This window comes from Cervus elaphus, chromosome 20, assembly GCF_910594005.1.
Source record: "Cervus elaphus chromosome 20, mCerEla1.1, whole genome shotgun sequence".
Taxonomy (NCBI): Eukaryota; Metazoa; Chordata; class Mammalia; order Artiodactyla; family Cervidae; genus Cervus; species Cervus elaphus.
Window position 1 is genome coordinate 54,682,695 of NC_057834.1, and position 27,381 is coordinate 54,710,075.

The 27,381-nt window shown below is 49.8% G+C and overlaps 2 protein-coding genes across 7 annotated transcripts in view; one reads left to right on the top strand and one right to left on the bottom strand.

Moving 5' to 3' along the window:
• The window catches only part of ST7L (suppression of tumorigenicity 7 like), a 91,962-nt gene extending 82,729 nt beyond the window's left edge, over positions 1-9,233 (top strand). For 3 of the 6 annotated variants that reach the window (XM_043876585.1, XM_043876579.1, XM_043876586.1), the window contains one exon: positions 471-533. In XM_043876585.1, the coding sequence (XP_043732520.1) occupies positions 471-518 (48 nt within the window). In that variant the 3' untranslated portion in view covers positions 519-533. Of the gene's footprint in view, positions 1-470; positions 534-5,918; positions 6,049-9,174 lie in introns of those variants that run through there. The other 3 variants (XM_043876580.1, XM_043876582.1, XM_043876581.1) reach the window with 3 other exon arrangements.
• Positions 5,128-20,208, bottom strand: WNT2B (Wnt family member 2B). The gene is made up of 5 exons (XM_043876587.1): positions 19,409-20,208; positions 13,288-13,508; positions 11,973-12,250; positions 11,024-11,288; positions 5,128-6,144 (listed from the first exon to the last, which is right to left on the bottom strand). Exons 1-5 carry the CDS (start codon positions 19,597-19,599, stop codon positions 5,915-5,917), a joined length of 1,185 nt encoding a protein of 394 aa, XP_043732522.1. The 5' UTR covers positions 19,600-20,208; the 3' UTR covers positions 5,128-5,914.
• Positions 20,209-27,381: the final 7,173 nt, after the last annotated feature.

Here is a 27,381-nt window from a genome sequence, read left to right on the forward strand (position 1 = left end):
TGTGAGTAGGCATCTGATCTGGGATAAGACCATTTGTGTGTGTGTGTGTGGTTTTTGTTTGTTTAGCACTCTCATTCCCTGTTCTTACTTACCTAGCCCAGGAGTTGACAGTAGTTTAAAAAAGATTGAAGTCTCAAAGGAAATTCTAATACATACTTTAAAAGCCCAAAGCCTTAATAACTTCCTCTCATGGCTTCTCGTGACTGCTGCTCTGTCTACACATTCAGCATCTTTAAAAGGACTAGATTAAACTAAAGCAAAAGATGAACTGTTAATCTGTAAAAGGAAAAAGGAGAACAGAAAGAATTAGAAACCAGAGCTGATTATACATGGGCCGCTAAATGTAGTATAGTGATCATTTGGTGGTGGTGGTGTTAGTGACAGAAATGGCAAAAAAGGGATTCATTGATGAGATTAAGGAAGGCCTAAGCTGTTGCTTTTGTAAATTCTGCTCATGTATACTCTCCTAGGATAATGTCTGTCCTAAAGGTGCTGGGATTCTCCCGCCTCCAGCCTAGGCACCCTCAGTTTCTGAGCAGAACACACAAGATTTGAAGTCAGAAGCCCTCAGTGTGAGTTTTTGCTGAGCCACTCAGTATCCACAGGACTTTGGACAAATCACAGAGCCTCTCTGAACAGCACCTGCACAGTGAGCATAACTCCTATCACAGGGCTGGTGAGACAATTACATATAAGCAAAAGCGTTTATACGTAAGAAACCTTTTTATAAACATCACAGTTATTCTTGGGGAAGCCCCACCTTGAAAGTTGTCAAAAAAGAACAGCTGTGGATTAAACTCTTTCTTTTTATTCACTCAGAGAGCTTTTCTGTTTGGTCAAGTCTGCTTACTGGGTTGATGGGGTTGAAGTAAAGTCATCCTATTTCTGCTTGTTCTGGCCAAAGAAAGAGAACTCCAATGCCGAGCTGATCCATCTGTAGACTGGTAGGCAGAATGAAAGTGAGCAAAGGCAAATTATAAGACAGAACAGTTCAGAGTTAGAGGACAAAAGGGAGAGTGCTTCCCTTGCTTTCTCAAATCCAGGATGACTAAAACATCTCAAGTAACAGGAATAACCACAGTGATGTTCAGAGATCATTTAAGCCATAAAAATGTGCTCAGTTGTGTCTGACTCTTTGTGACTTCATGGACAATAGACCGACAGGCTCCTGTCCATGGGATTTCCCAGGCAAGGATACTGGAGTGGGTTGCCGTTCCCTTTTCCAGGGGATCTTCCTGACCCAGGGATTGAACCCACGTCTCCTGCATTGGCAGGTGGATTCTTTACCACTGTGCCATCTGGGAGGCCCTAAGCCATAAGTGAAAAGTGGGAAAACACACCTATAGACTCCCTCTCTTCTATCCCTTTGACCTTTGGGGGCAGGGACAGGAATGTTACTGACAGCTCACTGGCCTCTGCCTGAAACCAGCCAATCACTAGCTTCTGAGAAAGCTCAGTCTAGTGCAGCAACTGTGACATATTTACCCTAGTAAAGCCACAGCTTGCTCCCCTCTAGTGCCTTTCTCTTGTGGTAATCATCTCTGGAACCCAAAGTTATCCTGTTTTCTAATCCAGTAAGAATTAAAAACAATGACAAAAGCTCATGAGCAGCAGGCTTAGTAATCATACCTCATGCAGTCATAGAAGACTGTCCTCTCATGCATAGCACAGAGGGCACAAATTGCACTCTCTCCAGTGTGAAACAGCCATAGGAAGTTCTACAGTCTCAGGCACACTGCCTGGGTGGGAACTGTCCACTCTTGATCTCTTCTTTCCATGCCCTTTCTGTATCCTTCCCCTGCCATCTCCCAGAGGGGTACCAGTCCCCAAACCAACAGCTGCTTGCATGTTGATAATTTTAAAATGTTCCTTGGTTACAGCTGAACACCCTGTTGTTGATATAATTTTTGAAGTGTTTGATTGAAATCTAGTTGCCTTTTTTTTGATTGTTGGGGAGAAGGAGGATGACGAAAACCCGAATGTAGCCTAAGAAAAGCTATGTGTATGTGCTATATTTGTGCATATTTGTGTGTATATACCTTCATGATTGTGCGCAGGCTGATACGGCAAAGAGAGAAAAGGAAACATCTCTTTCTTGTTTTCCAACACTGCTTCAAAGACGCCCAACCCCCATAGTAGCAGGCAGTTCCCAAGTGGAGGGCCGAGGCAGAGGCCTCACCAAGGCCATCAATAACCAGGTGTGAGCTACAGGTCTCTCTGTAATGTGAAGCTCTCCCGTATTTCATTTCTGCACCCAGGGGGCAGCTCTGCAGGATTGCTTACGGAGAGCTCTGTGTCTGGCACCTCTCTCCACAAGGCCCAGGCGCCCAGGGTCCCACCGACCTGTCCAGGAATGTATTACATTGTTCACTGGTGCTGTAATTTGGCTGCAGGAGCTAGGCCTCCCAGGGATAAGAAACATACTCTCTCTGGCTTCCTCCCTTGGGCTTCTGCCCTATGACCACTGAGGGCATTTAAATAAAACCTCAGAAAGGCTGAGAAAAAAAAAAATTCCTTGTTATCTTTCTTATAATAGGGTCCTGAGTGGGTCTGAGAATTTGGCGAAGAACTTAATGGTTGATGTGCTTACTAAGGGGAGGTGAGAGAACTGAGAAGAAACTACTCTCTGTAACAGGGAGGAAGAGATATGAGGCCGTGAGTGGTCATGAGTCAGACCTACAAGACTTGCAAGCAGATCCTCAGGGCCAGGATATGTTTGATTCTTTGAAATAATCTGAAGTCCCTGATTTCATTTTTCTGGCATCACTCTCAATAAGAGTATGGATTCATGCTATTATTCAAGCCCAGCAATAATACACGTTGGCTTTTATCTGCAGGACTATGTTAAGGCTGGCATTCTTACTTTTACATAAGAGAAACTGGCTTCAGGCTGTGCAGGTTAGGTGTTAAGTCACGTTCCTTCTCTAAAAGATTCAAAGATCCTTAAAGGATAATGTCTTTTAAGTTAACTTTGTATCCAAATAGCTTTTTCTACAATGCATTATACCTAAATATTAAAAGCCGAAAGAAATGGAGACCAACAGGAAGGAGTGAAAGACAGGAGGCAGGCTAAGAGACTGCTGATCTGAGGGACAGGCCCCTATTAAACAGAAGAGAGACGGGCAGGGGGTGGCGGTGGGGGGTGGGATTAAAGGCAGTGAGTGAGTACCAGCAGGACTAATTGAGGCTCGGACTGCATCAAATAAAGTTCTCATTTTGCTGCTTGTTCCAAATAAATTTGTTTGTAAAGTGCAGAATGAACGCCAGTTGTATAAAGCCAGTCAGAATGCAGAGGCAAGCTAAGGAATAAGAGGAAAAATTAATTGCTTGGCCATCATTCCTTTCTGGAGCCACATTAGCCTCTGTAATAGGGCTTACATGGGCCTTTCTCCCTCACTATCCACCTCACTTTTCAGCCCCCTCACTGTCTGGACAGCTTGCTCTTCTCAACCATTTATAGGAAATTGCAAAACTTGGTCTTTATGAACTAGAACTTGGAGCCCAGGGAAAAGCACATAGCAGTACGAGATGCCAGAAGAGGTCCACTTCCTTCCACAGGGTAAGAAGCAAAGAGAGAATAAGATAATAGAGCACGGGTAGATTTAGCTCAGGTTAGTTTCCCATGGAAGGCCTAGGCTATCATTTATGTGGTAACCTGGATATTCTACGAGCGCTGAAGCTGACTGGGACCTGAGAGCTCTTGCCTGTGGCCCAGCAGACCAGATGGCACCCCTTTGTAATTCATTCAACTCTGTTCTTGAGTCCAGCCTGTCTGTGACCCTTACCTTTCCACTACCTTAAAGCTTTCTTCCTCTTAATCCCAGCTCAAGATGTCAGAAACTCTTCTTTTCCCCTCCCTCTGCCCCCTCCCTAATCCCACCATTGGCTCATCAGTTATCCAGTTGACTCCATTCTGCAAGGAAGACATTCCCCTGGCCTGACTCACTCAGTCCTATTTCTCCACAGGAATCCCCTCACCACAGACCACAAGGGCCCTGACTAGCTCATGTTTTGTGTTAATGGATGTGAAACCGGAGCAAACCCCCTCACCAAAAGAAAAACCACCCTCAACTCTCCCACACAGGTCTCAGCAGGTTACACAAATATTAGTCCTATCATCCAAATAAATCTGCCCCCACGGCCCAGAGCTATGGGCTCCCCCATCCTCTTGCTGCCTGTGCAGAGAAAGCTGCTCCACAAACATGTGAGGACCCCAAGGGGTGCCAGAGAGGAATTAAGGGAAAGGGGTGTGTGTGCGCTGTATTCAGAATTCCCTGTGTAGTCTCCTTAATCTGCAGCCTGCTGTCAATACCTTACAGTCCCGAACTGAAGATTCTGAGAAGTCAGGATGTGCTAGACCAATTAGGGGCTTTGGTAAGAGGGTCTATTGGCTGGATTTGGGGGAAGAATTAAAACTCAATATCTGAGATAAGTTTACACCTTCATTTTAGAGATGAGAAGATAGAGGCTCAGAGAATTTGGGACTCTTGCTCAAAATATCATAACTGGTACAGCTGAGATTTTAGCCTAGGTATGTCATAAGTGCAAATTTCTACACCACTCTGCTCCTTTAAAATATCAACAGGCAAGAGACAACCACTGTCCAAGTCACATAAAAATAGGACATCATGATTTTGGGGACTCTGTGTCCTACCCTCCTCTGGCTTACTAAGCCTGCTATCTCTGGAGATGCCACTACTGCAAGCTTAGTTAGGAAGTGGGTAGTAGCTTAGAAGGAACTGTGCTATTTAAGCCAAATGTGGATTGAAGGATAATAATCACCAAGACTTGGAGAGTCACTAAATAAAAGATTTGTTGAATAAATGAGGAAAGGCTGCTTTCTAAGCTATATACCCCTTTGGCCCCAAGCCTCAGCTCTCCTTCCCTCTGTAACCACTGGATTCTGCTCCCAGCTTCAAAGGCTAGGATCCTCTCCTAAAAATTGCCAAAGCCAGAGATCTTTACCTGCCTAGTATACACTGATGCCTCATGTGGCCCTTGAGATCAGTCTTGTTACCCTCTCTCACCCTCCATGAGTCACATATCTTTTACTTAGAGTTTCCCAAACCTGGATGACCACCAGAATAATGCATGGAAAGTTTAAAAAAAGTAAAAATCCCAAGAGTAACCAAATTACTCCTTCTTAGGAGTGTTCTAGGATGTTCTAATGATCTGTTAGCCTGACACTGCATGCAACTCAGTTTACACAGGCAGCAAGGGAGCAAAAGAGGCAGTGCTGGCGTATACAGGTTGAAAAGGAGAGATTGGAAGAGAATGTATGTTTGTATAGTTGTATAATTTTTTTTTCTCCTACAAAACACAGCAGTTTACAAACATATGAGCATGAGAATGGAACCTTGTCCACTATGGCTAACTCATATCTAGCAATCCCAGGGTCTTGATAATGGGAGAATGTTGCAGAGTTTCTTTTGGGGTATCAGGCAGTTAGCTCACACTGACCCAGGGAAGAGATATGTGGTTTCATCTCTGTCCCATCTGCCCTTGGCCAGGTAGGAAGAGAAGTTCTCTCCAGGTACCCTTTCTCCTGCACACACAAGAAGTATCAGGAAGCCAATGCAAGGGAAGGGGGGAATGAGCCTTGACCATGTGCTTTAGTGCAACTCATATCGCTCTGCAGACTCCCACCTCTTCCACTCTCCCTTCTAGCCTCCAGAGTGGGGAGTCAGGGAGCCGCTCGGTTTTTTTTTTTTTTTTATAATACATCCCCTGTCAACTCCTTCCTAGGGCTAAGGAACCAGCTAGGACACCAGGGTCCCTCTGGAGTGTTCTCCAAGTCCTTAAATAGAAGCTGTAGCAGCCCAGGGTTGAGGGTGGAGGAAGGTGTGCATGCAAAGATCTTGTGCTTTTGAATCAGGAGGTTTGAAGTGGAGGGATGAGTGAGGTATTTCTGTGTTCAGGTCTGATCCAGCCACTCTGCCTTCTTGGGGGCCTTGCAAGTATGGACGTCCACAGTGTTTCTGCACTCCTTGCACCGCACAGCACAGCACCAGTGGAATTTGCACTCACACTGGGTGACGCGGGTAACTCGGGTTGTGTCATACCCTCGGCCGCAGCACATGATTTCACAACCGTCTGTCCCTTTAGATGTCTTGCTACAGACTCGGCCTGCAGTGCCTAGGGAACCTGGGTTGGGGAAGAGAGAGAACCAAGTTACCTCTTACTTCAGCTGCTCTGGGTTCCCTTACCCACATCCTCATGAGGAAACCATAAAGAATCTCGTTTCCTGAAAATATACCCACTAGCCAAAATGACCATCTCATTGCCCTCTGCACCAGGCCTATTTCCTCCCACCATCAAGGCTCCCCAAAGACCACTGACTTTTCCTGCAGTGCATTCCCTACCAATACATATCTCCATATCCCCTGCAAAACTTAGCCTGAAAATGTAACTGTTAAAGCTGGGTGAAGGTTCTCTACTTGATGTGTGAAATTTTATATAATAAAAAGTTAAAAAACGTAACCTATAATTTATCTTTTCTAAGAAATCTTGCTACAACTTAGTTTATATTTCATTAAGTTGTACTATACGAGAAAGTAAAATTAAAAGCATAGGCCTGATGTCAAATTGTCTAGGATTAAAACCCAATTCTACACTTCTTAGCTAGGATGTCTAGCAAGTTAGTTAATAGCACCTAACTCAGTAGATGAAGTGTGTGTGTAAAAGTTGCTCAGTTGTGTCTGACTCTTTGTGACCCCATGGACTAGACAGTCCATGGAATTCTCCAGGCCAGAACACTGGAGTGGGTAGCCTTTTCCTTCTCCAGGGGATCTTCCCAACCCAGGGATCAAACCCAGGTCTCCTGCATTGCAGGCAGATTCTTTACAGGCTGAGCCACAAGGAAAACCCAAGAATATCTGATCATCTGAGGGGACAAACTGATAAGCATTCCTGGGAGGAGGCTTCTCCCTAAGGAATTCCTAAAGACTCCCTTGCCTTACCCCTTATAGTACCCCTTATGGTAGGAACTCTTGAAGGGTATGGATGGTATTACTCCCCCTGCAGAGAATGCTCACAATCTCATTCTGACTGATTTTTGCCAAAGAGATCCTGCCAAGAGATCACAAAATCCTAGAATTTTGGATAGGATGGATCCTAGAGAATATCTACTCTGGCCCTTTCCTGGAGATGGGAAAGTGACTAACCTGGGGGTTCAGAAAGGGTATAATAAATTAACTGGTTTCTACTAGTAGTCTCCACATTCCACTAAATACGGATAGAAAATACTAGTACTTCTATATTTTTTTAAATATTTAAAATATCTGCTTTGTGTCTTTTATGATGTACATGTTAGTACAGTGAAACAGACATAATTCATAAGTAAATATACATGTATTGGAGGTACACGCTCAAATTTTTTTAATCATAGGCGTATACAAACCAAAACACTAGGGACCACTGCTCTAGAGTGTGGAGTGACTAGATCTACTTTATATGTTTTCCGAGTAACTCCAGGAGTTAGGTCCTAATGCTCTTGTACACCAGAAGCCTCTTCAATATTCTGGAGCTGAAGCTGGCCTATGTAGTAGCCATTAGCCAATTGTGGTCATTTAGATTTAAGTTAAAATTAGGGCTTCCCCAACCTAGATGTCCATCGGCAGATGAATGGATAAGAGAGCTGTGGTACATATACACAATGGAATATTACTCAGCCATTAAAAAGAATGCATTTGATTCCGTTCTAATGAGGTGGATGAAATTGGAGCCTATTATACAGAGCGAAGTAGTCAGAAAAACACCAATACAGTATATTAATGCATATATATGGAATTTAGAAAGATGGTAACGATGACCCTATATGTGAGACGGTGAAAGAGATACAAATGTAAAGAACAGACTTTTGGACTCTCTGGGAGAAGGTGAGGGTGGGATGATTTGAAAGAATAGCATTGAAACATGTATATTATCATATGTGAAATAGATCGCCAGTCCAGGTTTGATGCATGATACAGGGAGCTCAGGGCTGGTGCACTGGGATGACCCTGAGGGATGGGATGGGGAGGGAGGTGGGAGGGGGGTTCAGGTTGGGGAACACATGTACACCATGACTGATTCACGTCAATGTATGGCAAAACCCACTACAACACTGTAAAGTAATTAGCCTCCAATTAAAAAAAAAAAACCACTCATGGAACTAAAAAAAAAAATCAGGGCTTCCCTGGTGACTCAGTCGGTAAAGAATCTGCCTGCAATTCAGGAGACCAGGGTTCGATCCCTGGGTCGAGAAGGTCCCCTGAAGAAGGAAATGGCAACCCACTCCAGTATTCTTATCTGGAAAATCCCATGGACAGAGGAGCCTGGCTGGCTAAGTTCATGGGGTCACAAAGAGTTGGGACACGATGTAGCGACTAAACCACAACTAAAAGTACATAAATTTTAATACTTAGTTCCTCAGTCACACTAGCTATATTTCAAGTGCTCAGTAATTACACATAACTAAATGGCTATTGTACTGAAGAGCACAGATGTCGAGCATTTCTATCATCACAGAACGTTCAATAGGACTGTATTGCTTTAGAGGGAAATCCTGGATCCATACTCCCTTCTGGGATGACTTGTACCCTTTAAATTCCAGGCCCCACTCGGGTTTTATGAGATCTAATTTTATGCCTCTGAGAACAAACACCCCACACACATATGAGTCACCTTTCCTCCTGACTCCAAAGATCCTTCTCCAAAGGTGCATTTTAGGATGATAGCATAGGCTTACACCTGGGTGATGTATAACTATTTCTAGGCATTTAGAGAGTAACCCTCTGAATTATACCACATGGGAAGAAAACAAACTTGGTGATAGGAAATCACGACAGATGACACCACCCTTATGCTAGAAAGCAAAGAAGAACTAAAGAGCCTCTTGATGAATGTGAAAGAAGACAGTGAAAAAGTTGGCTTAAAACTCAACTTTAAAAAAACTAAGGTCACAGCATCCGGTCCCATCACTTCATGGCAAATAGATGGAGAAACAATGAAAACAGTGACAGACTTTATTTTGGGGGACTCCAAAATCACTGCAGATGGTGACTGCAGCCATGAAATTAAAAGATGCTTGCTCCTTGGAAGAAAAGCTATGACCAACCTAGACATCATATTAAAAAGCAGAGACATTACTTTGCCAACAAAGGTCCGTCTAATCAAAGCTACGGTTTTTTTCAGTAGTCATGTATGGATGTGACAGTTGGACCATAAAGAAAGCTGAGTGCCAAAGAATTGATGCTTTTGAACTGTGGTGTTGGAGAAGACTCTTGAGAGTCCCTTGGACTGCAAGGAGATCCAACCAGTCCATCCTAAAGGAAATCAGTCCTGAATATTCATTGGAAGGTCTGATGTTGAAGCTGAAACTCCAATACTTTGGTCACCTCATGCGAAGAACTGACTGACTGGAAAAGACCCTGATGCTGGGAAAGATTGAAGGCAGGAGGAGAAGGAGATGACAGAGGATGAGATGGTTGGATGGCATCACCTACTCGATGGACATGAGTTTGAGCAAGCTGCAGGAGTTGGTGATGGACAGGGAAGCCTGGCATGCTGCAGTCCATGGGGTCGCAAAGAGTTGGACATGACTGAGTAACTGAACTGAACTGAACTGACAGGAAATCACTAGGAGAATCAGAAGTGCTTCCTCAACCTTTTTTCTCCTGAAAGTGAAAGTGTTAGTTACTCAGTCATTTCCGATGCTTTGCAACCCCATGGACTATAACCTGCCAGGCTCCTGTGTCCAAGGGATTCTCCAGTCAAGAATACTGGAGTGGATAGCCATTCCTTTCTCCAGTGGATTTTCCCAACCCAGGGATCAAACCTGGGTCTCCTACATTGCAGGCAGATTCTTTACAGTCTGAGTCAACAGGGAAGCCCCTAGCACCCTTCAGAGTACACAGGCTACTTTTCTCTGTGACTTGGGTAGAGCTCCACCCTGTTTCTCTGCCCAGTTTTGCTCCTAGCCAATTGTCTGTCCACGAATGACAGTGATAGGTGAAAACAAATAGTGTGGAAGACAACCAAGGTTTTGGCTTCCCCTCACTGAAGTCCTGACTGCTGATACTACAGAGATGAGCCCGAGAGCCGTAAGAATAACCAGGGAAGAGCGGTTCTGTTACACTGCAGGTTGTACTTAGTTTAACCCATTTGAGCCTGAAATACAAGCCATGATGGTGACTTCCACTTTTCTAGGGAAATACTACATCACCTCCCAGCATTCCCAAGAATTCCACCACAAATATATGGAACAGATTCAAAAATGACTTGCTGCTTTCTGCTGACAGTCAGCCATTGGTAGGGATCTCCTCTCCCCTTGCTTCCCCAGTTCCACTTTAGAATTTTCACTGGCAGCACCCTGGATAAGCTCTCTCAGGGTCACTCATGGTCTATTTCCAGCCTATCTTTCTACCTTTAATCTCCCCTACCCCAAACCTTACTCAGTCAGGTTAACCTGCATTCTGCTTGTGGAACAGATCATGTGCTTTTCTACCTACCAGCCTACTCACGTGTAGAGAATATCTGCCTATCCTCCTCTCTAGCTATCCAGATAATCTCCACACTTCAAGAAACAACTTAAATGCGACACTTTCAAATAAACTTTATTTGATCTCTTTTGCAGTTGCATTGTCTACCTGTTATCTCTCATTTCTTTAGCTAGATTGTAAAGAGCCAAAACTCGGTCTGCATCTTATGCCTCTGCATAGCCCATACATTAGCTTGGTACTGAAATGGGTGAATCATTCAAACATTCACCAAGCAGTAACTATTGTATCCCAGATGCTGGGAATATAAAGGAATGATAGATGACCTCAGGTCTCAGGGAGCTAAGTGTCCTCTCCACTCTAGGCAGCTTTGGGCCTGGCAGACTGAGGCATAAATCAGTAATCTTATTATAAGATTATTCTCACATCTGACTGACTCCTCCAACATCCATCCCTAACTCCTGATGCTGAATGGACCATGATTAGCTAGAGGTGCCTGCACTAAGACCTGGGGCTCCATGTCCCTACCTGCTTTCCTTACTCACCTGCAGCCTTGTCCAAGACACAGTAGTCTGGGGAGTTGTCAAAGTAGACCAGGTCAGTCCGGGTAGCACGGCGATAGCCTTGGCGAGCTGCTGTGAAGTTTGCACCATCCTGGGTGGCCGTGACTTGCACAGCCCCGTCATAGCGCCGCCGCAGGTAGTCACCTGTGCGGCGGAAATCTGAGAGCGCGCGCCAGCAGGTACGCAGAGTACAGGAGCCACTCACGCCATGGCACTTACACTCCAGCTTCAGAAACCGCCGCACAGCCTGGAAGGTGGGGACGCAGTGAGGGGAAAAGCAGTCAGGATACTTTGTGGTCATCCCTGGTACCAAACGCATGAGGGCCCTGAGCTCTGCTGGCCCTGGTTGGCTGGTGGAGCCGTCGGTTCTTCTGTTCTCTCCCCAGTCAGGTCACACCCATTCTTCCTGACCAGATTCTTCCAGGAAACCTTCCTAGACCAACAGTGCTTTTATGTTCATGAAAGCCCATTTGAACTTTCAAGCCCCAGGATTCTGTTCATAGCTATGGGACATCCTCTATTTTTCTTATGTTTCAGAGTTCAAGGTACCATGCCTTCTGCTTTTGTGGCATGTCATTTTCCAGCACAGTGCTAGGCATATAGGTGGTGCTCAAAGGCCAGTGCACTGACTGGAATAAGCTCTAATCCTCCTCAGACTTGAGGAGGTGATTCTTTTCTTTCTTTAGAAGTTATTTCCCTTCTTTTCTCCACCTTTCCTTAATTCCCACCTATGTGAAGACTCTTTATGCTCCAGGTTGAACCTTGGCGTTCCCAAAGGTCCCTTGCATTTACTGCTCCTCTTCCAAGGGTTGGGGCTTTTGGAGGTAATCTAGAAGCCTTCAGCCCTTCTACCTTCACATTCACTCCATGATCATAGATACTGGCCATCCCCAGAAAATACGAATGTACATGCAGAGACATGAGTACTGACCGTGCGACCACAGCGATTGTTATGTAAGTTCATGAGAGCCCGGGCATCCTTAAGCCTCTTCTCCTTGGCATCCACGAAGGCCTTGGCAAAGCGAACACCATAGTGGATGTTGTCACTGCAGCCACCCCAGTCAAAGTCCCCACGCTGGTCATGGTGTCGGCCACGGGTATAGGGGTCACAGCTGCACACACTCAGCTCACCCTGGCTACAGGCACGAGTGATAGCATGGACCACCCCTGCTGATGAGATGGCATATACAAATGCTGCCTCCCGGCTACCTAGAGAGAGAAAAGGAGAAGTGTATTTCAGGAAAGAGGCCGACGTCTGTCCCCTTCTTCAGCCCACACAACCTCCAACTCTAAAACCTCTTTTCCTTTTCTTTACCAGGGAAACCCCTATACTTCCTTTATTCAGAGTACCCTTCCCTTCTGAGAACGTTCCCCAGAGTGTCTGACCTCTTCCCCTCAGCCCTCACAACTCTCTATCTACTTCTTTGTACATGTGACCTCTTGGGCTGACCTGTACTCCTGCATCCTTCCAAACTCCCTGGGTCCAGCCATTGAAAACTTTCACAGTGAATCATTCCCTCCCACTGAGTGCCAACCCCTGCTTAGTAAAGTCAGCCTCAGTCCACATTCCAGGCCTTTTCAGGCCCACTCTGCTGGACAGTTCCCCTACAATGGAGCCCCCAGCCCAGGGGTCATCCTATTTGAAGAGATAGGCTACTTTCTCCAGCCAGCTTTCTTCCTTCCCTCCTCTTGGGGATTGATGAATCATCACTCTTGTCCCTCTGACACCTCCAGGGTCTCATCTCATTCCCTTTCTCCTAGTTTACTGTTTAGCTCTGCTTAGCTCTTTTGCTGAGCCAAGTCCAAGCCGCTGACTTCCCAAATATTTACATATCACCTTTCTGTTTATCTCTTGCTCCCATTACTATAATGTTGGGAGTGTTGGGCTGAGGGCAGTGATGGTGTTGGTAAGAACAGAGCAGCCATTTCTAGTCCTCAGTCTTACAGTTCATGGGTGGAAGTCTGAAGGCTCGGGGGTTGGGGAGGGAAGGAAAAGGGAGGATGAAGGACGGAGGTACCAGGGAATGCTACTGCTCTGACCCGTCATCCCAGAACCCTGGGATTTAAAAGGGCCACTGACTTCATATCAAAGGTACTGAGGGTCTGTTTCCAGCTGTATCCTGGGCTCTGCCCACAGTTTTTACTCTTAATTATGAGGCAGAATGTAGGAAAGAGGCATTCCACCCACTACCCACTCACCACCCCAACCAAGCACAGGAAGAGAAGGAACAGGGAGAAGCCCCTACTTCTGAGCATGACGCGGCCAAAGACAGTGTGGTCCCGGTCCAGGGTGGTACAGTTCCAGCGATGGTGGCGGAACTGGTGCTGACACTCTCGGATCCATTCTCGGGCACCCTCGCCCACGGAGCGCATGATGTCTGGGTAACGCTGGCACAACTGCCGCTGCCGGCTCACCAGCCCAGGGATGTTGTCACAGATCACACGGGCCCCTAGTGCCCCGATGTACCTGCAAGGTGGAGATGGCCCCGTCAGAGCATCCGGCTTTATTCTGCAATCCGGGGGCTGAGGGTGGCAGGGGGTGGGGGGTGGGGGAGTAACGAGGGGAAAGGTTTGGCATTCAGGCCTTTAGAGGTTCCTTCCCCCTCCTCTAACCCATATTCCCCAAGGCCTCAGGGAAGAACCAATCCCCACAAGCCTTCAAGAAATAATCTGTTTCAGAGAGAGTAATTGAGTGGTCTCCCACCATCACCAGTTCCCCAGCCAAAACCCAAAGGGACACACACTCCCAAAACACAGGCCAGGCATGTGTCACGTACACAAGCTATGGGCATGTCACACAAACCCCACTGCCTGCTTATCTAATCAACATTAAGAGCCTCATGGAAAAAGAACAGAATTAGCGTCTGAGACAGCATTGTTACACCCACATGTCAGAGGCATGTCCTCCGTAGCTGGCTCATAAAGCATGGTTTGGGGGAAGAAGGATGGAGGTGGGGAGGGGTCAGTGGGAAGACAGATAAGTGGGCAGTTCTGAGTGATGTTTATAGCTCCAGTCAGACCCATATAGCTAAAAGTCCTCATTCCCAATGGTGAGGTCTGGGAAGGAAGACCCCCATCCCACTCTCTTCCCCATACCCTTTACTTCTATGTCCCATGACCTTTCTTAACTAATCAGTCTTTCAAAATCATCCTTCCCATTTTATAGGGCATAAGGTCCTGGATGAATCTGCATGGGCAGAGGGCTATTTGCAGTGGGAAACCAAAGGCCAAGATTAAGCAACAGAGTGACACTCCCCATATTCCAGTCCCCAGTCTGCCTAGGTGAACAATTATAAGAAGATCAATTAGATTAGGAGAGCTACTAAAAGATATGTGGGTTGCTAGAGTCATTCTTAATTTTCTCCAGGAAGTGTTTTTTCTTCATTCAAACACAGTTAGCCCTAGACTCCACCACAAGCCTCAGGAAGAACATTTCAGAGAGAAGACAGGAGTTCATCATCACCTTTTCTCCCCACAAGGCCATTAAATGAGATCTGACCCATATACTCATTTCCCACTCCCTTTCTCTGTTTCCAGCACCGCCCTTGATTTGCTGGGAATTCTTTATTCTCCTGTCCTAACACATCAAGGGATGCCTTCATGCCCCTTTTCTGCACAGGTGGGGGCCCTGGAGGGTTGTTGCTGCTACAGACAGAAAAGATTTGATTTGAGCCGTGAATGAGCCTGTGGTTTGGGAAAGGCCCCAGAATGGGCCTAGAAGTGGGTGAGGAGAAGGGACGGCAGCCAGAGGGGAGAGGGAAAAGCTGGACTGCCCTGGGCTCTGTCCTCTGCAACACTTCCCCCTCCCCCTGCACTCGCAAACCCAGCCCTCACCCACAGACTGGATCACCACTGGTGACACCAACTCAAACAAACACAAGGAGGGCTGATGCTTGCCTCTTCTGGAACTCAGCAGAGCTGATGGGGCCCATCTGTCCCGGGGAGGGGTGAGAGGGCTGGTCCACCACTAGCAAATCCCATGGAATCAGCATCCCCAGTACTGTCCATCAGGGCAACAGCTTCCAGGAACAAACAAAATAAACACCCTGGCCTGGGCCAGGCCGGAAAGGGCTGCCTGACGCACAGCCGGGAGTTACACCCACTGCCGCGGTGCTTTGTTTGGAGAATCAAGACCGTTGGAGTTGGAGCCTGTCCCTGTCTCACCACCATTCTGCTTTCCCAGTTCAGCCCTGAGTACTGCTCTAGGCAATGGGTGTTTGTTTTTTTAACTGGGGCTTGGGAAGAGGGGGGGTTGGACGGGAATGGGAGACCAGTAATCCAGCCCTCATGAGACAGTCTGGAGTAGGGCAGGCCAAACTCTGGTAAAAAGTCCTTCCTGTGGTCTAACTTAACTCCACTCTGCTGCAGCCCACATCGGTTCTTCCTCGTTACATCCTCGCTGAGCGTGGGAACATCTGCTCAGTATCTCCTATGGGAAGATAATTTCCTTTACTACCACTCTTACCCCACCAAGTAGCTGCTTCGAGGGTCTGCAGACCAGGGCTTCCAATGGTCAACACCTGTAGTCAGTGTGGGGGCCTCCAACAAAGCAGCCTGAGGCCCACCCACCCCCATCTTCCTCTAAATTCAGCGTGTGCCTACAAGATGCCAACCATGTGCCAAGCACTGAGCTCAGCTGTTAGGGGCACAAAGATATTTAAGGCGTCTCCCAGCTGATGGGCCAGCAGAAATGCCCCTGACTCTCTAGCTCCGTTCCCCTTCCACAAGTTTTTACTTTCTTCTCAGCTTCCTGCTCCAGAATGCTCTCTTTGCCTGCCTTTGACCAGTTCCTATCCCTTTTTTTGACAAAGTGACTCATACCCTACTCTAGCTCCTTGCTACTCAGAGTGTGGTCCCCAGAACAGCAGCATCAGCATCTCCTGGGAACCTGTTAGAAATGCAGTGCCTCAGGCCCCGTTCCAGGCCTACTGAACTGACATTTTACCAACATCCCCAGGTGATTAGGACACGCTGCTCTTTGAAGGCAGGGATGTGTTTTGTTTTGTTCACTTCAGTATCTCCAGTACCTTGAACAATGTCTGGCACAAAGCAGGTACTCAATAATTTTTTGTTGAATAAAACAAAACCTGACTGCTCTGATTTATTCCCCAACTCCATACATAAGCATCATTTCAATTACAGCTTTACTCCTTGTTGACAGTGGAGATGTTTTAAGTTTGTATCTTTTTAATGAGGCCAGAGATCCTCTTTTTGTTTACTTCCTTTCTTTTACAGTCCTTAGTGTATGTACATGGTTTAACCCAGCCCATATTGGACTTTGAAGACAAGGATACAACTATTATCCTCCCTGAATATCTTAAGACAGTATCATTTATATGATACTTGACAGTTCACAAAACATTTTTCTCCACAAAAATCCTATGAGAGAGCTCCATTTTACAGGTGAAGAAACTGAGGTCAGGGAGATGAACAATACTCGGCGCTGTTCATCAGGGCTAGTCAAAGTAGAACTGGGGTGAACCAAGGACATCTGACTCCAAAGTCCAAGCTTATTTTCAATTCCAAGCATAAGAGAAGCACACGATGCTTAACCAGGCGTAGACCAATCAGGCTCTAAAACTGGTGTGAACTTGAATTTCTTACTATGCTCCTCCTATCCTTCAGTTTCTTCGTGTGTGAAATGGGGATAATATTATCTGTCTTGCTGGGTTATTTTAGGAATTGAAGAAGATTGTGCTTATAGGCATTTGGCCATAGTATCAGGAACTTAGGAAGGGCTCATTAAATAGCAGTTGTTGATAACTAATGTTAATGTTGGGGAATTCCCCAGGGGTGGGGAGGGTGCAGGTTGGGGAACTGAGATCCCAGAAGCCTGGTGGCAAGGCCAAAAAAAAAAAAAACCGCAATAATATTAATGTCACGATACCACTTTGTTCCTCTTTCTGTGAACCACAGTCCTGAATGCAGTCCTGCTCTTGTGATTCCCGACATCCAAGCCCCTGCAGAATACAGAATAGTACAGGGAGGCACATGCCAGGAGACCCCCATTTCTTGTTCTGTTTTTCTTGGTTAGAAGAGACCATCTGTTTTCTCCTCCACTTAAAGATCAGAAGAGGAAGGGAGGTTGGAGAGTTAGGGGAAGGGCTGTAAGGAAGATCAGATTGTTAACTGGTGATAGTGATGACATTCTGCTCCTGAGTGGAACATGGATACACACAGAGTCAACAGGCATCTATCTCTTCAGGGGGCTGTACAGAATATCAATCTAGCTGATTTTTTTTTTCCCTAAGGGAAAGAGATAATCACCTTGGGGGCCTGACCTGCCTTTGGAAAGCAGCTTTCTACTTTATCCCAGAAGTGATGACTACTGAGGCAGGCATCTGGGGCCTGCAGCTATGACCCCTATGAGGCAAGCAGAATGAAATGACCTTGCACTCACTGCCCATCCTGGCCCTGTTGCTGCCTTCCTCCATTTCACAGGGACTGCTGAATCCCTCCGTATCACCCACTCATCTGCTTTCCTCCCTCCCTAGCTAGCTCTTTCACCCAGGAGTTTTTCCAAAATCTTTAATATGAACCACATGGGGGGAGAGTAATAGAGGGAGAAGGGAAAAGAAAGGATAGCCAATGGGACAAAATGGGGACTCGGAAGAGCCCCAGTTAGGTGTTTAGGAACTGCTTAACCAGGATGCTGAAATTACCAGAGTGACACACTCTCACCTAAGCAGCAAGTGGACCAAGGCTGCCTCCCAAATTGGTAGGAAGCAATCAAGAGTCCCTAAAAGCAAACTGTTATCCGGGATGGATAAAGATGCACAGTGATCACTTCATTGTCTGTCTGCAAGGCCACTGAAGGCACAAGTCTCCAGCCAAAACCGAGCCCATGAAAGTAAAGGGTGGCTTTGATCTCACACAGAACTTTGAAGGGCTTTTCTCCTCATCCCCTTCTTCCTTTTCCTTTTCTAAAAGAATGTTTCAAGCCAGATGTAAGATATGGGCCTCCCTGCTCCCCCATCCAGAACCCCCCTCCTTGCCTTCCCCAACACTGTAGAGATAAAAAAGATCCCAAGGAGAGATTTTTCTGAAACAGGAAAACAGGGAGAGGGGGGCAGGGCGGGGGAAGATGGAGATGGAGAAAGACGCATCTTGAAATGATAGGAATCTGCGGCCCAAGCTCGCTAGCCCTTCAGCCAGCTACCCCTCACCCTTCTTCAGCCAAGATTCCAAATCCAGAGAGAAGCCACAGGGTGCAAGGGGGAAAGAGACCACACTCTGTGGAGGAGGTGGGGGTCTGGGGGGAGGGGCGGAGTAAGGAAAGGAAGGTGGGCACTGCATGGGTAGAAAGGGGTAGTAGCCCAGTCCAAGAGGCCAGTTTAATTGGGGGGTGAAGAGGAAAGACAAGACTACTGAGTCATTTCTCAGTCCCACTCTCCCCCTGCTCAGCCCCTAGGAGGTGGGGGAGGAGAGAGAGCAGCTCAGTTCTGGGAGAAAAAGATGAGTGCCATCTAGATTGGGGGCGGTGGTGGGGGGCGGGGGTGAAGAGAAAAAAACAGATACCCAGTGGAATTGTAATTCCTTCTGCCTCATTTGCCCTCATGTGAAATGCCTGGCGTCTAAGGCCTGCAAGAAATCTGAGGAGAGGATCTCTTAATGCTTTGACTCTATAAGCCTCTAGTTCTTAGAGGGGAAAAGATGGGAGATGGGCCCATCTAGAGAAGAAAAAGGAAGCAGAGAGGGAGATAAAGGTTCGATGTGAGATCCTCAAAACAGAGGCTGAAGACAAAATGTCTAAAGTATGCAAACCCAAGTAATCTGTTTGTTTCAGTTGTGGGAGTTAATGGGGTAGTTTTTGCCTTAATTCCATTTCTAAACTTTGCACTGGGTACCCCTGCCTCATCCGAGCCTTACTGCGTGGTGGGGTGAGGGTCGACCAACGAGAGGCTCGTCCAAGCTTGCCAGCTGCCTCTTTCTCTACCTCCCGAGGGCAGGCGGGGGACAACCTCAGGGGATCAGAGAGTTCTCTTGGACGGCCACCGCGGCCCCAGATGGGCGACTGGTCCCTTGAATCCATCCTGAGAGAAACTCGTAAGGTAGCTTTTGCCCTACGACAACTGAGCTGAAATAGAGGAGGTCTGAGAAGCCTCGATTACCCCGCGTCCCTGCTGCAAACACCTAGCGCCCTCATCGCCGGACGGGGAAGGAGCGGCGCCACCTTACCCACTCCCCATGCCCCTGCGCCCCTTGGCGACTTCAGTGACAGTCGAGCCCGGATCGTCTCTAATTCCCGTTACAGCGACAACCTGGTCTCCTGAGCAGCGGGGGGCCGGGAGCTGTATCTTCCCTTTGCGCGCGTCTGGCCTCTCTAACCCAGTACCTCACCCTCCCAAGCCCGAAAGCCACACTCACCACCAGGACGTGTCTACGCGGGCCGGCAGCGTCAGCAGCAGTAGCAGCAACAGAAGGCAGGCAAGACTTAGGCGGGCCGAAGCCCGAGAGCAGTCGGGGGCCGTGGATCTGGGAGCGGACTCGGGGACAGGGGCGCGGACGCGTCGAAGGGGTAGCTGCGCGGCTTCCTCCGCACCACCCGGCCTCAGCATAGCTCCCCGAAGACTCCCGCCACGCGGCCCGGAGGGGCGTGGACGGGGCACCGGCTGAGGGTAGTCAGGCTGCTCCTACTTCACCCCCCTGGGGGGCCATAAGTCTCGCCGCCGCCCGGGGACCTAAGGGCACCTAGAGTCCAGGAGCCGGGGCGCCAGGTCCGGGAGAGGGGCGCAGGGAGCGGCGTCTGGAAGCCGATGACACCGCGCTGAACTCGGGATCTGGGGCGAGCTGCCCGGGCAGGGATGCGGTGTCAGGGGGTCGGCGGCGCGGAGTGGGGCTGCGGACAGAGTGTGCGGACAGCCCCTCCGGCCGCGGGCTCTCATTGGACGGCGCGGGGCGGGGCCGAAGCCCCGGACACGCGCGGCCCTGAGGGCGGCTCCGCCCGCGCCAGCTCCCGGCGCTCAGCGGCGCCCTAGGTGTGGCGGCCGCCTCCGCCCCTCGGCGCCCCTAGCACCGCGCCGCGCCCCCACCTGCTCGGGACTGACTGGGCGCAGTGGCGCCCTTCTGCTCCCCGAGCACCCAGCCCCTGCCCACGCCGCGCCACCGGGTCCTAGCGCCCTGCATTCGGCAACCCCAGCCTCCGTGGGTGATGGCCAGGGGGCCCGGGGGAGGGGAGCTGCAGACACTTTCCCCTACAGTCATCTAACCTACAGTGACCCTGGAGTGAGCCACAGAGGACTTGGTCCTCTGGTTCTTGGTCCTCTGGTCCTTGGTTCCTCGGGTTCTCCCTCGGTTCTTGCGCTTCTGTGAAATGGGTAGAATCTCTGCCGCGGGGAGTTGCGGGAGAATCTTGATTCCCTTTCCCGCCAACGCGGGCGCCACCAGCAGCCGACCTCAGGTAGGGGCTTCTTTCGTCTACGACCCGCTGCCCCTGGTACACACACACAGCGTTTAGACGTGGGTTCCCCCGCAAACCCCCACACCCCGTTTAGACCCAGATCCCGCCTGCCGGCCGGCGATGACCAAAGCCAAGAAGCACACCAGCGGGCCGGACGCGAACCCCTAGCTCTGTGCTGCCCGGGTTCAGCGCAGCTCAGTCTCTCCCAGCTCTCCCGAAACTTCGGTCCCCCACCCCTTCGGGCGGAGCTGCGAGAACGAGAGAATCAGAAACAGCTGGGCGGCTTTCCCGAACCAGAGGCCAGGGTGGGGGTCCTGCTGAGAGAGTGGGAGCCCCGGAGCCATTTCTCTCCTTCGCCTTTCCACCCTTTCTCCTCCCCACTGCTCCCCTCCTTCCTCCCCCCGCCCCGCCCCCCGCCAGCCCCCCAGCAGCCTGGAGGCGTGGTAAATTGTGAAGGGTTTGGGGGGCTGGCAGCTGTAGAAACTGACCCCCTTCTTCCCTCCTCACTTCTTAGGTCGGCAGGTAGAGCTTCTGGAGACAGGGTGGCCCTTACTGAGACCTAAAAATTCTTTTTGAAAAACCCTGGATCTTCCCGACTTCCAGAGTACACCTGGGGTCTGGCCCCAGCAGCTTCTCCAGCCTCAGTTTCTCCTGCCTAGCCCCTCTTTCCCAGGTGTCTTTCATGCCTCTCCCCGTGATTTATCTAAACTATAAAGCCCTGGTGTAAACAACGCGCTGGAAACTGCCCAGCCCCTTCAACCCCAAACTCATTGTCAGTTCTTGGTTGGGGGGGAAGGGGGGTCGATGTTAGAGACTCCGGAGTGTGAGCCGACAGGGCGCAGCTGGCTGCAGAGAGGCTGCAGGCGTCCCAGAGGCAGACATGCGGGAGAAGGGCTCAGGGAGACCTTTATCCCCTCTCCCCATCTCTCACCCCTTCACCTCACTTTCTGTGGCAGGGGGCGGAGTGAGTTCATTAATTCAACAAATATTTATTCCCTACCATGTGCCAGACTGTGCTAGGCACATCAGTGAAACAAAGCAAAATGGACAACGTCTGCCTGTATGGAGTTTCACTTATACTGGAAGAAGATCAACAATAACCAGTAAACATCATAAGTAAAACATATGGCATGTTAGAAAGTGATAAGTAGAGGGGGAAACAAGAGTTGTTCAGGGTAGGCCCCATTAAGGGGACATTCAAAGCCTCATGCAACAGAGAAGGTGCCCACCCTTGGGGGAGGTAGGAAATGGGGGCTGGACAGGAATTGGTTGGGAGTGAGCGAGGGGTGAATACAGAGACCATGTTAGCATGCTAGCCACATTCTTCCCTGCCAACGGGACCCTTCCCCTCTCTTCTCTCTCTGTCTGGGAAGCTCCAGTCCATCCTTCTGTTTCCCCGAAAAGCAGCCAACTCTATACTGAGCTTCCCTGAGAGGGGCAGGTGAAAGAGGAGTAGGCCCAGGCTCTTTCCTGTCCAGACCCCTTTCCTTCCACCGTTCTTTCACCTCCTCCCAGCCCAGCCCCACCCTGATGCTGGGCAGCAGTCTGCAAGCTCTGCGAGCTCTGGCAGCCTCTCCTAGACTCCCCTGTGTGCGGAGGCCTGGGTGTGACTCTGGCCTTGTGTTTATTTCTACATATGGGCCTGAGGTTGTGGGGTGGGGAACTGGAGATGACCACATCAGCCCTAACCTTGGGTGGACTCGCCCACATGGGCCCCAAACTCACTTACGAGGCCCCTTCTTTGGCTTCAGCTGTCTTCATAGTCAAGTGGGACCGTGTCTTGGCACAACATAGATGCTCAACTATTAAAGCATATTGCTGAACTGAGGGGGGCCCCAGAAACATCAGCAGCTCCAAGAGGGAGGGAAGTGGGTGAGGGGACAAGACTTTTCCCCAATGCTTACAGGCTACCTCTGCCCTAGAGTGGACAACCAGGATGGGGCTTCGCTCCTTCTTGTCCCCCCTCCCCTCTGAGCCCCTAACTCCCCAGGAGGAACCCCAGGCTGCAGGAGCCAGCTGACTGCAAGAGCTGCACTCAGCCACTTAACTAGAGAACAAATACGGAGTCAGAGAAGAGGTTTTCTGGGATCTGCCACTTTGCAGTTCAAATCTCAAAATAAACTTCCAGTCTCAAGGTCCTAGACTCTACTGGAGAGCTCAGCTCCTCACGCAAGGGCCTGTTGTGGGGCTTCCAGGCAGAGGGTCAAGGCCAGAGGCTCAGGCTAGCGCCTGACCTGCTTCTCCCTCCCACCCCCATCCCTACTCCGCCAAACTGGGAGCCAGGGGAGGAGTCACCGGCTTGAGAGTCAAGTTCTGCTCTGCAGGGTCCTGCTTGGAGTCAGGTCACTCACTGAGGTCCTGCTGTGCCCAGCCTGGCCAGGGCCTCCTAAATGACACTGAAGGAGTGAAAGGGTCTTACCCCCAGGGTATTTTCATGCAAACACAATAAAGTCATCTGAGGCCTTGGATGCTGGGCTTTCACTGCTGACCTCCCCTTCCCCCAGGCCTCTAGATTCCCTGGGGCCTCCTACCGGCCTGGTTCCACCAGACTGGCAGAGCCAAACTTTCCTCCTCCATCAAGGTGCACCAGAGCCTCCTGCCCTCTCTACAGGGAGTGCCCCATAGAAGAGGGTCTCCCTCACCGCTGGACCTTACCCCCTGCTCCACTTCCCTCAGGGGGCCACTCAGAGCTAAGTGAGTAGCCACTATTCTCAGCTGTGTGTGGCTGAATGATTTTAAATTTTGACTGGCCCTTGGATGGGAGAGGAGATGAGCTAAGGGGAGCTAGGGTGTGAGTAAACAGCTCTTTCTCCACCCAGGCCTGCCCCCCTTAAAGGCCCCCCTTCCCTGGGCCCCTTTGGCGATGACCTTCTCTCTTTCCCCGTGGGTGGGAGGTGGTGTGGATGGTAATGAGCAGAGAGAAAGGCCGAGAAGGGGTTGGGGGGAGGTTTGGATAGGAGTCAAGGAATTCCTGAGCCTGCTGCTTGCACAAGGGGCCCTGAGACGCCTTTCCTGAGATTTCTTTGCAAACCTAGGCAAATCTCATTTGAAATGGGGCCAGGTTCACCCAGGCCCCTGGTGCACCCCCCCACACACTCCCATTTCTTTCTCTCCGCCACCCCAGGCAGGTGTCTGGGGAAGAGTGGGGAGCTTGGGAAGAACCCAGGGGCTATTAAGGGGTGTGGGGTGGGGATCTATGCTTTGTACACAGCCTGACCCGGCCTCTCCTTGGTATTTATGAGCTCCCAGGCGAGGCATGGAACATGTCTCAAAGAGGCCAGGCCAAGAGGGCTTTGGAGGAAGGAGCATCCAGCCCCAAACCAGGGAAGGGGGCTTGGTGGGACAGGGCTAGAGACCCTCTTCTTCCCAGCCAGTGATCAAACAGGGGAGTAGACAGCTCCTCTAGGGGGCCTGGAGAAAGGCAAAGAGAGAGCTAAGGGAGAAGGGGGAAGAGGAGGCCTGGGGAGGCGGAGCCGGGGCAGGCCATGGGGGGCGGCTGGAGCCTTTTAGCACTTTGGCTGTAATCAGACTGGAGCCAGGCGGTGGGCGGGCTGACGGCCATCCTGGGCGGGTGGCCCAGGTTCTGTGTGAGGCCACTGGGTGTGCTGCTGGGATCCTGGGTGGTCACTGACCAGCCTAACCCCAAGGGAGGGTGGTCCCACATCGCCTCCCGCCCCCATCTCCCTGGATCAGATAGGCTACACTGAGCTCTCTTTCTCACCCAACCACCTGTTCTGGGCCCCAGAACAATCTGGAAGTGAGATTTGCTTCCAGTAGAACAATTTGCAGAGCCCGCTCTCTGCCTCCCTCCCACTCTGCCTTCCTCGGTTCACTCTGCCTCTCTCTCCCAGCCTCTTTTCTGAGCCTCCATCTCTCTGGGTCTGTCTCTCTCTGGCTCATACTTCTGTCACTGTGTCTGTTCCTCTTGGTGTTTGTCTTCATTTGTCTGTGTGTCTATATCTAACAGTCTTCCCTCTTCTGCCGGAAGCTGTCTCCCTATCAATCTCTATCACTCATCTCTTCATATCTCTGTCTCTCCATCTTTCTAAGAATCTGTATAACTGTCTCTTTCTTAATCTTCTTTCACTTGCCTCATCTCTCTTACTATGTCTTTTCTGATTCTCTCTTTCGCTCTGTGTCTGCGTTCCTCTCTGTTTTTCTCGGTGTGTATCTTTATTTCTCTTTGTGTCTGTCTCTCTCTTGCCCTCTGCTTCGCACGTTCTTCTGCAGTCCCTCCAACATAGTCAATGCCAAGAGCACTGAAAGAAATCAGAGATTTCCCCCCCCCCCCAGCTCAACAATATGCAAGACTCTGTAAGCCACTTGGCCACTCCGGGCCTCAGTTTCCTCACTGGTCAGTAGATATCTAGTTCCCCTGTCAGCCTTTATCTTTCTGCCTTTATCTCTGGTTTCTTGTAGCACGGCCCATCCTGTCTTCTGAGGGTTCTGCCTCTCTGCTATCTAAACTTCGCCCTGAAGTTAGGACTCCAGCCGCCTCAGATCCTGTCAGCCAGCAGGCCCCCAGAGGCCCCCAGCAGATCCCTCACTTCTTCACCCTCTTGAACATCAGGGTAGACAAGGCCCTTTCTGGGGCCATGTCTGGGATACAAACCAGATTAGCTCATCTCTCTAATCCTCTTTGTGCTGGGGCCTCTGCCAGGCAGGGACACCCACAGCGAAGAGCAAGAGTGTGTGTGTGTGTGTGTGTGTGTTCGTGTTCTTGCACACGCGCAGATTCTTGGAGAATGCAGAACCAAGGTTCTCCTACTTCTGTTACTCCCTCCTGCCTGAAAAGCCCAAATTAAGCCCTCATTGTATAAGAAACCTCATCTGGCTTGAACCAAATCAGGGTTTTCATAATCCCAGTCGGTTCCTCTTCTTCCCTGCCCCCATCTCTTTTTTCTTTTACAGCCTCTCTAGGGCTTGAGAAATAATTCCAGCCATCCCCTGTTCCTGAACAGCCCAGAACCCACCCCTTCTACACATACATATTCTTCTCCAGTCATTTTCTGAGAAGGGTCTTTCCATCCTTTCTGGGGAAGTCTGGGTGTCTGGGCAGGGAGCAGGGTGTATGGGGGAGGAGGGGAGGCAAGCAGGTAGTCCTTGGATTTCACACTTGAAGTCAGAGGCCTCCAGCCCCCTCTCTGAAATTTCATTTGGAGAGGTCTTTCTTGGCTGATAAGATCAAAGCATTCCCTCTGCCAAATCATTACCTTATTCTCGAGGCAATTATAGAACTTATTGTATCAATTAGTCTGGTCTCCAGCTGCAGCCGTTTATCTCTGTCTCTCGTGTGCGCTTGCCGAGGAAAGGGTCTGCCAGCCGCGCGCAGCCAGCCTGGCCGGCGAGGGGAAGGCGGCCGGTAGGGCCGCGGCCCCGGGAGCTGTCCGGCTGCTTTCAGCGGGGATGGGGTAGGTGGAGAACCTAGCGGGTGCGCTTTGGAGGTTTGGAGATCCGGCCCGCTCCTCCTTGCGCGCCCAGCCGGTGCCGCAGGCGCGCTCTTTTCCGCGGGCGCCACACCTGCACGCCCGATGTGGCCCAGGAGGACGCGCCAACACAGCCCGGCGCGGAGACGAGAGCCATCAGGCCAGGCCAGGGCGCGGGCTCCGCGGAGGAAAATACTGAGCCGGAGCCAAGATGCAGCCCCTTCCTGACTCTCGGGTGGGTGACTCATTCTGGGAGCCGTGCGCCCCGCAGTGGCGTCTTCTGGAAAGGCGTGGTGGCGTGAGTTTCGCCTCCGTGGAGACTCGTGCGTTTCAGACTGGAAGAAAACCTTAGGCGGGGCTGGGTGGCACGGAGAAGTGGGTGCCCCATGGGTGCGGGGAGCGTGGCCTGCTTTGCCTCGGCCTCGGCTGCAGCCTCTTCCTAAGGAAGAACCGTGCCCACACCTCGGTGCTGGGGTCAGGCGGGGGTCCATTAGAAAACTGTTTCTTTGAAACCTTTTGAGTCTCAGCATCCCTTTACACTCTTCAAAATTATCCAGCACCCCAAAGAGTTTTTATTTATGTGAGTTCTATCTATTCGTATTAAAAATTAAAATGAACGCAAGAGCCAAATTGAAGGTGATCCCAGTGGCCAAGTGTTTCACTTGCGTCTCAGTTGCTAAAGAATCCGCCTGCAATGAGGGAGACCCGGTTTGGATCCCTGGATTCCCAGGACGATTCCCCTGGAGAAGGGAACGGCTATCCACTCCAGTATTCTGGCCTGGAGAATTCCATGGACTGTATATGGTCCATGGACATGACTGAGCGACTTTCACCAGTGGCCAAAGCGGGATAATTTGAGCAACAGAATAGTTTTAGATTATATCCCAAAGTATAAAATAAATATGGATGAGTCCGTGCTGATATAAATAAATGACTGAATAAATAAATATATTGGGAGAAGAGACAGATCTCCCGCACAGAAGAATTCCAAATAATTCACTTTGCTTCCTTAAGGGAGGTGGTGTCCCTGGTGGCTAAGATGGTAAAGAATCTGCCTGCAATTCAGGAGACACAGGTTCCATCCCTGGGTTGGGAAGATCCCCTGGAGAATGAAATAGCAACACACTCCAGTATTCTTGCCTGGAGAATTCCATGGAGAGAGGAGCCTGGTGGGCTACAGTCCATGTGGTGGCAAAGACTGGGATAGGACTGAGTGACTAACACTTTCACTTTTTTCACTTTAAGGAGGTGAAGTATAACTCCCCATTCCTATGTGTGGGCTGCAGGTTGTGACTTCCTTCCAGAGTACAGAACAAAAAAAGAGGGGGTGTGGGGTTAGGGGACAGGGCGTGGAGGAGGGAGTAGCTTTACAGTGGAGAAACCCGAGGAACCTCAGTCAGGTACCAAGGTCGGCATCAACAGTGATAAGTTGTGTTGTGAGTTGTATCCTTGATACATGTGATGAAAATGACACCACCTCTGTGGTTTTCCTCCCCATAACCCACACTTTCTTG

What these genes read in the sequence shown, in the direction of transcription:
- WNT2B (XM_043876587.1), bottom strand. Translation starts at nt 19,599, where the DNA reads ATGCTGAGGCCGGGTGGTGCGGAGGAAGCCGCGCAGCTACCCCTTCGA. An exon ending in CGCGTAGACACGTCCTGGTG is followed by an intron (nt 13,509 to 19,408) that starts GTGAGTGTGGCT and finishes TCCACCTTGCAG; the next exon opens with GTACATCGGGGCACTAGGGG. An exon ending in TGTCTTGGACAAGGCTGCAG is followed by an intron (nt 6,145 to 11,023) that starts GTGAGTAAGGAA and finishes TCCCCAACCCAG; the next exon opens with GTTCCCTAGGCACTGCAGGC.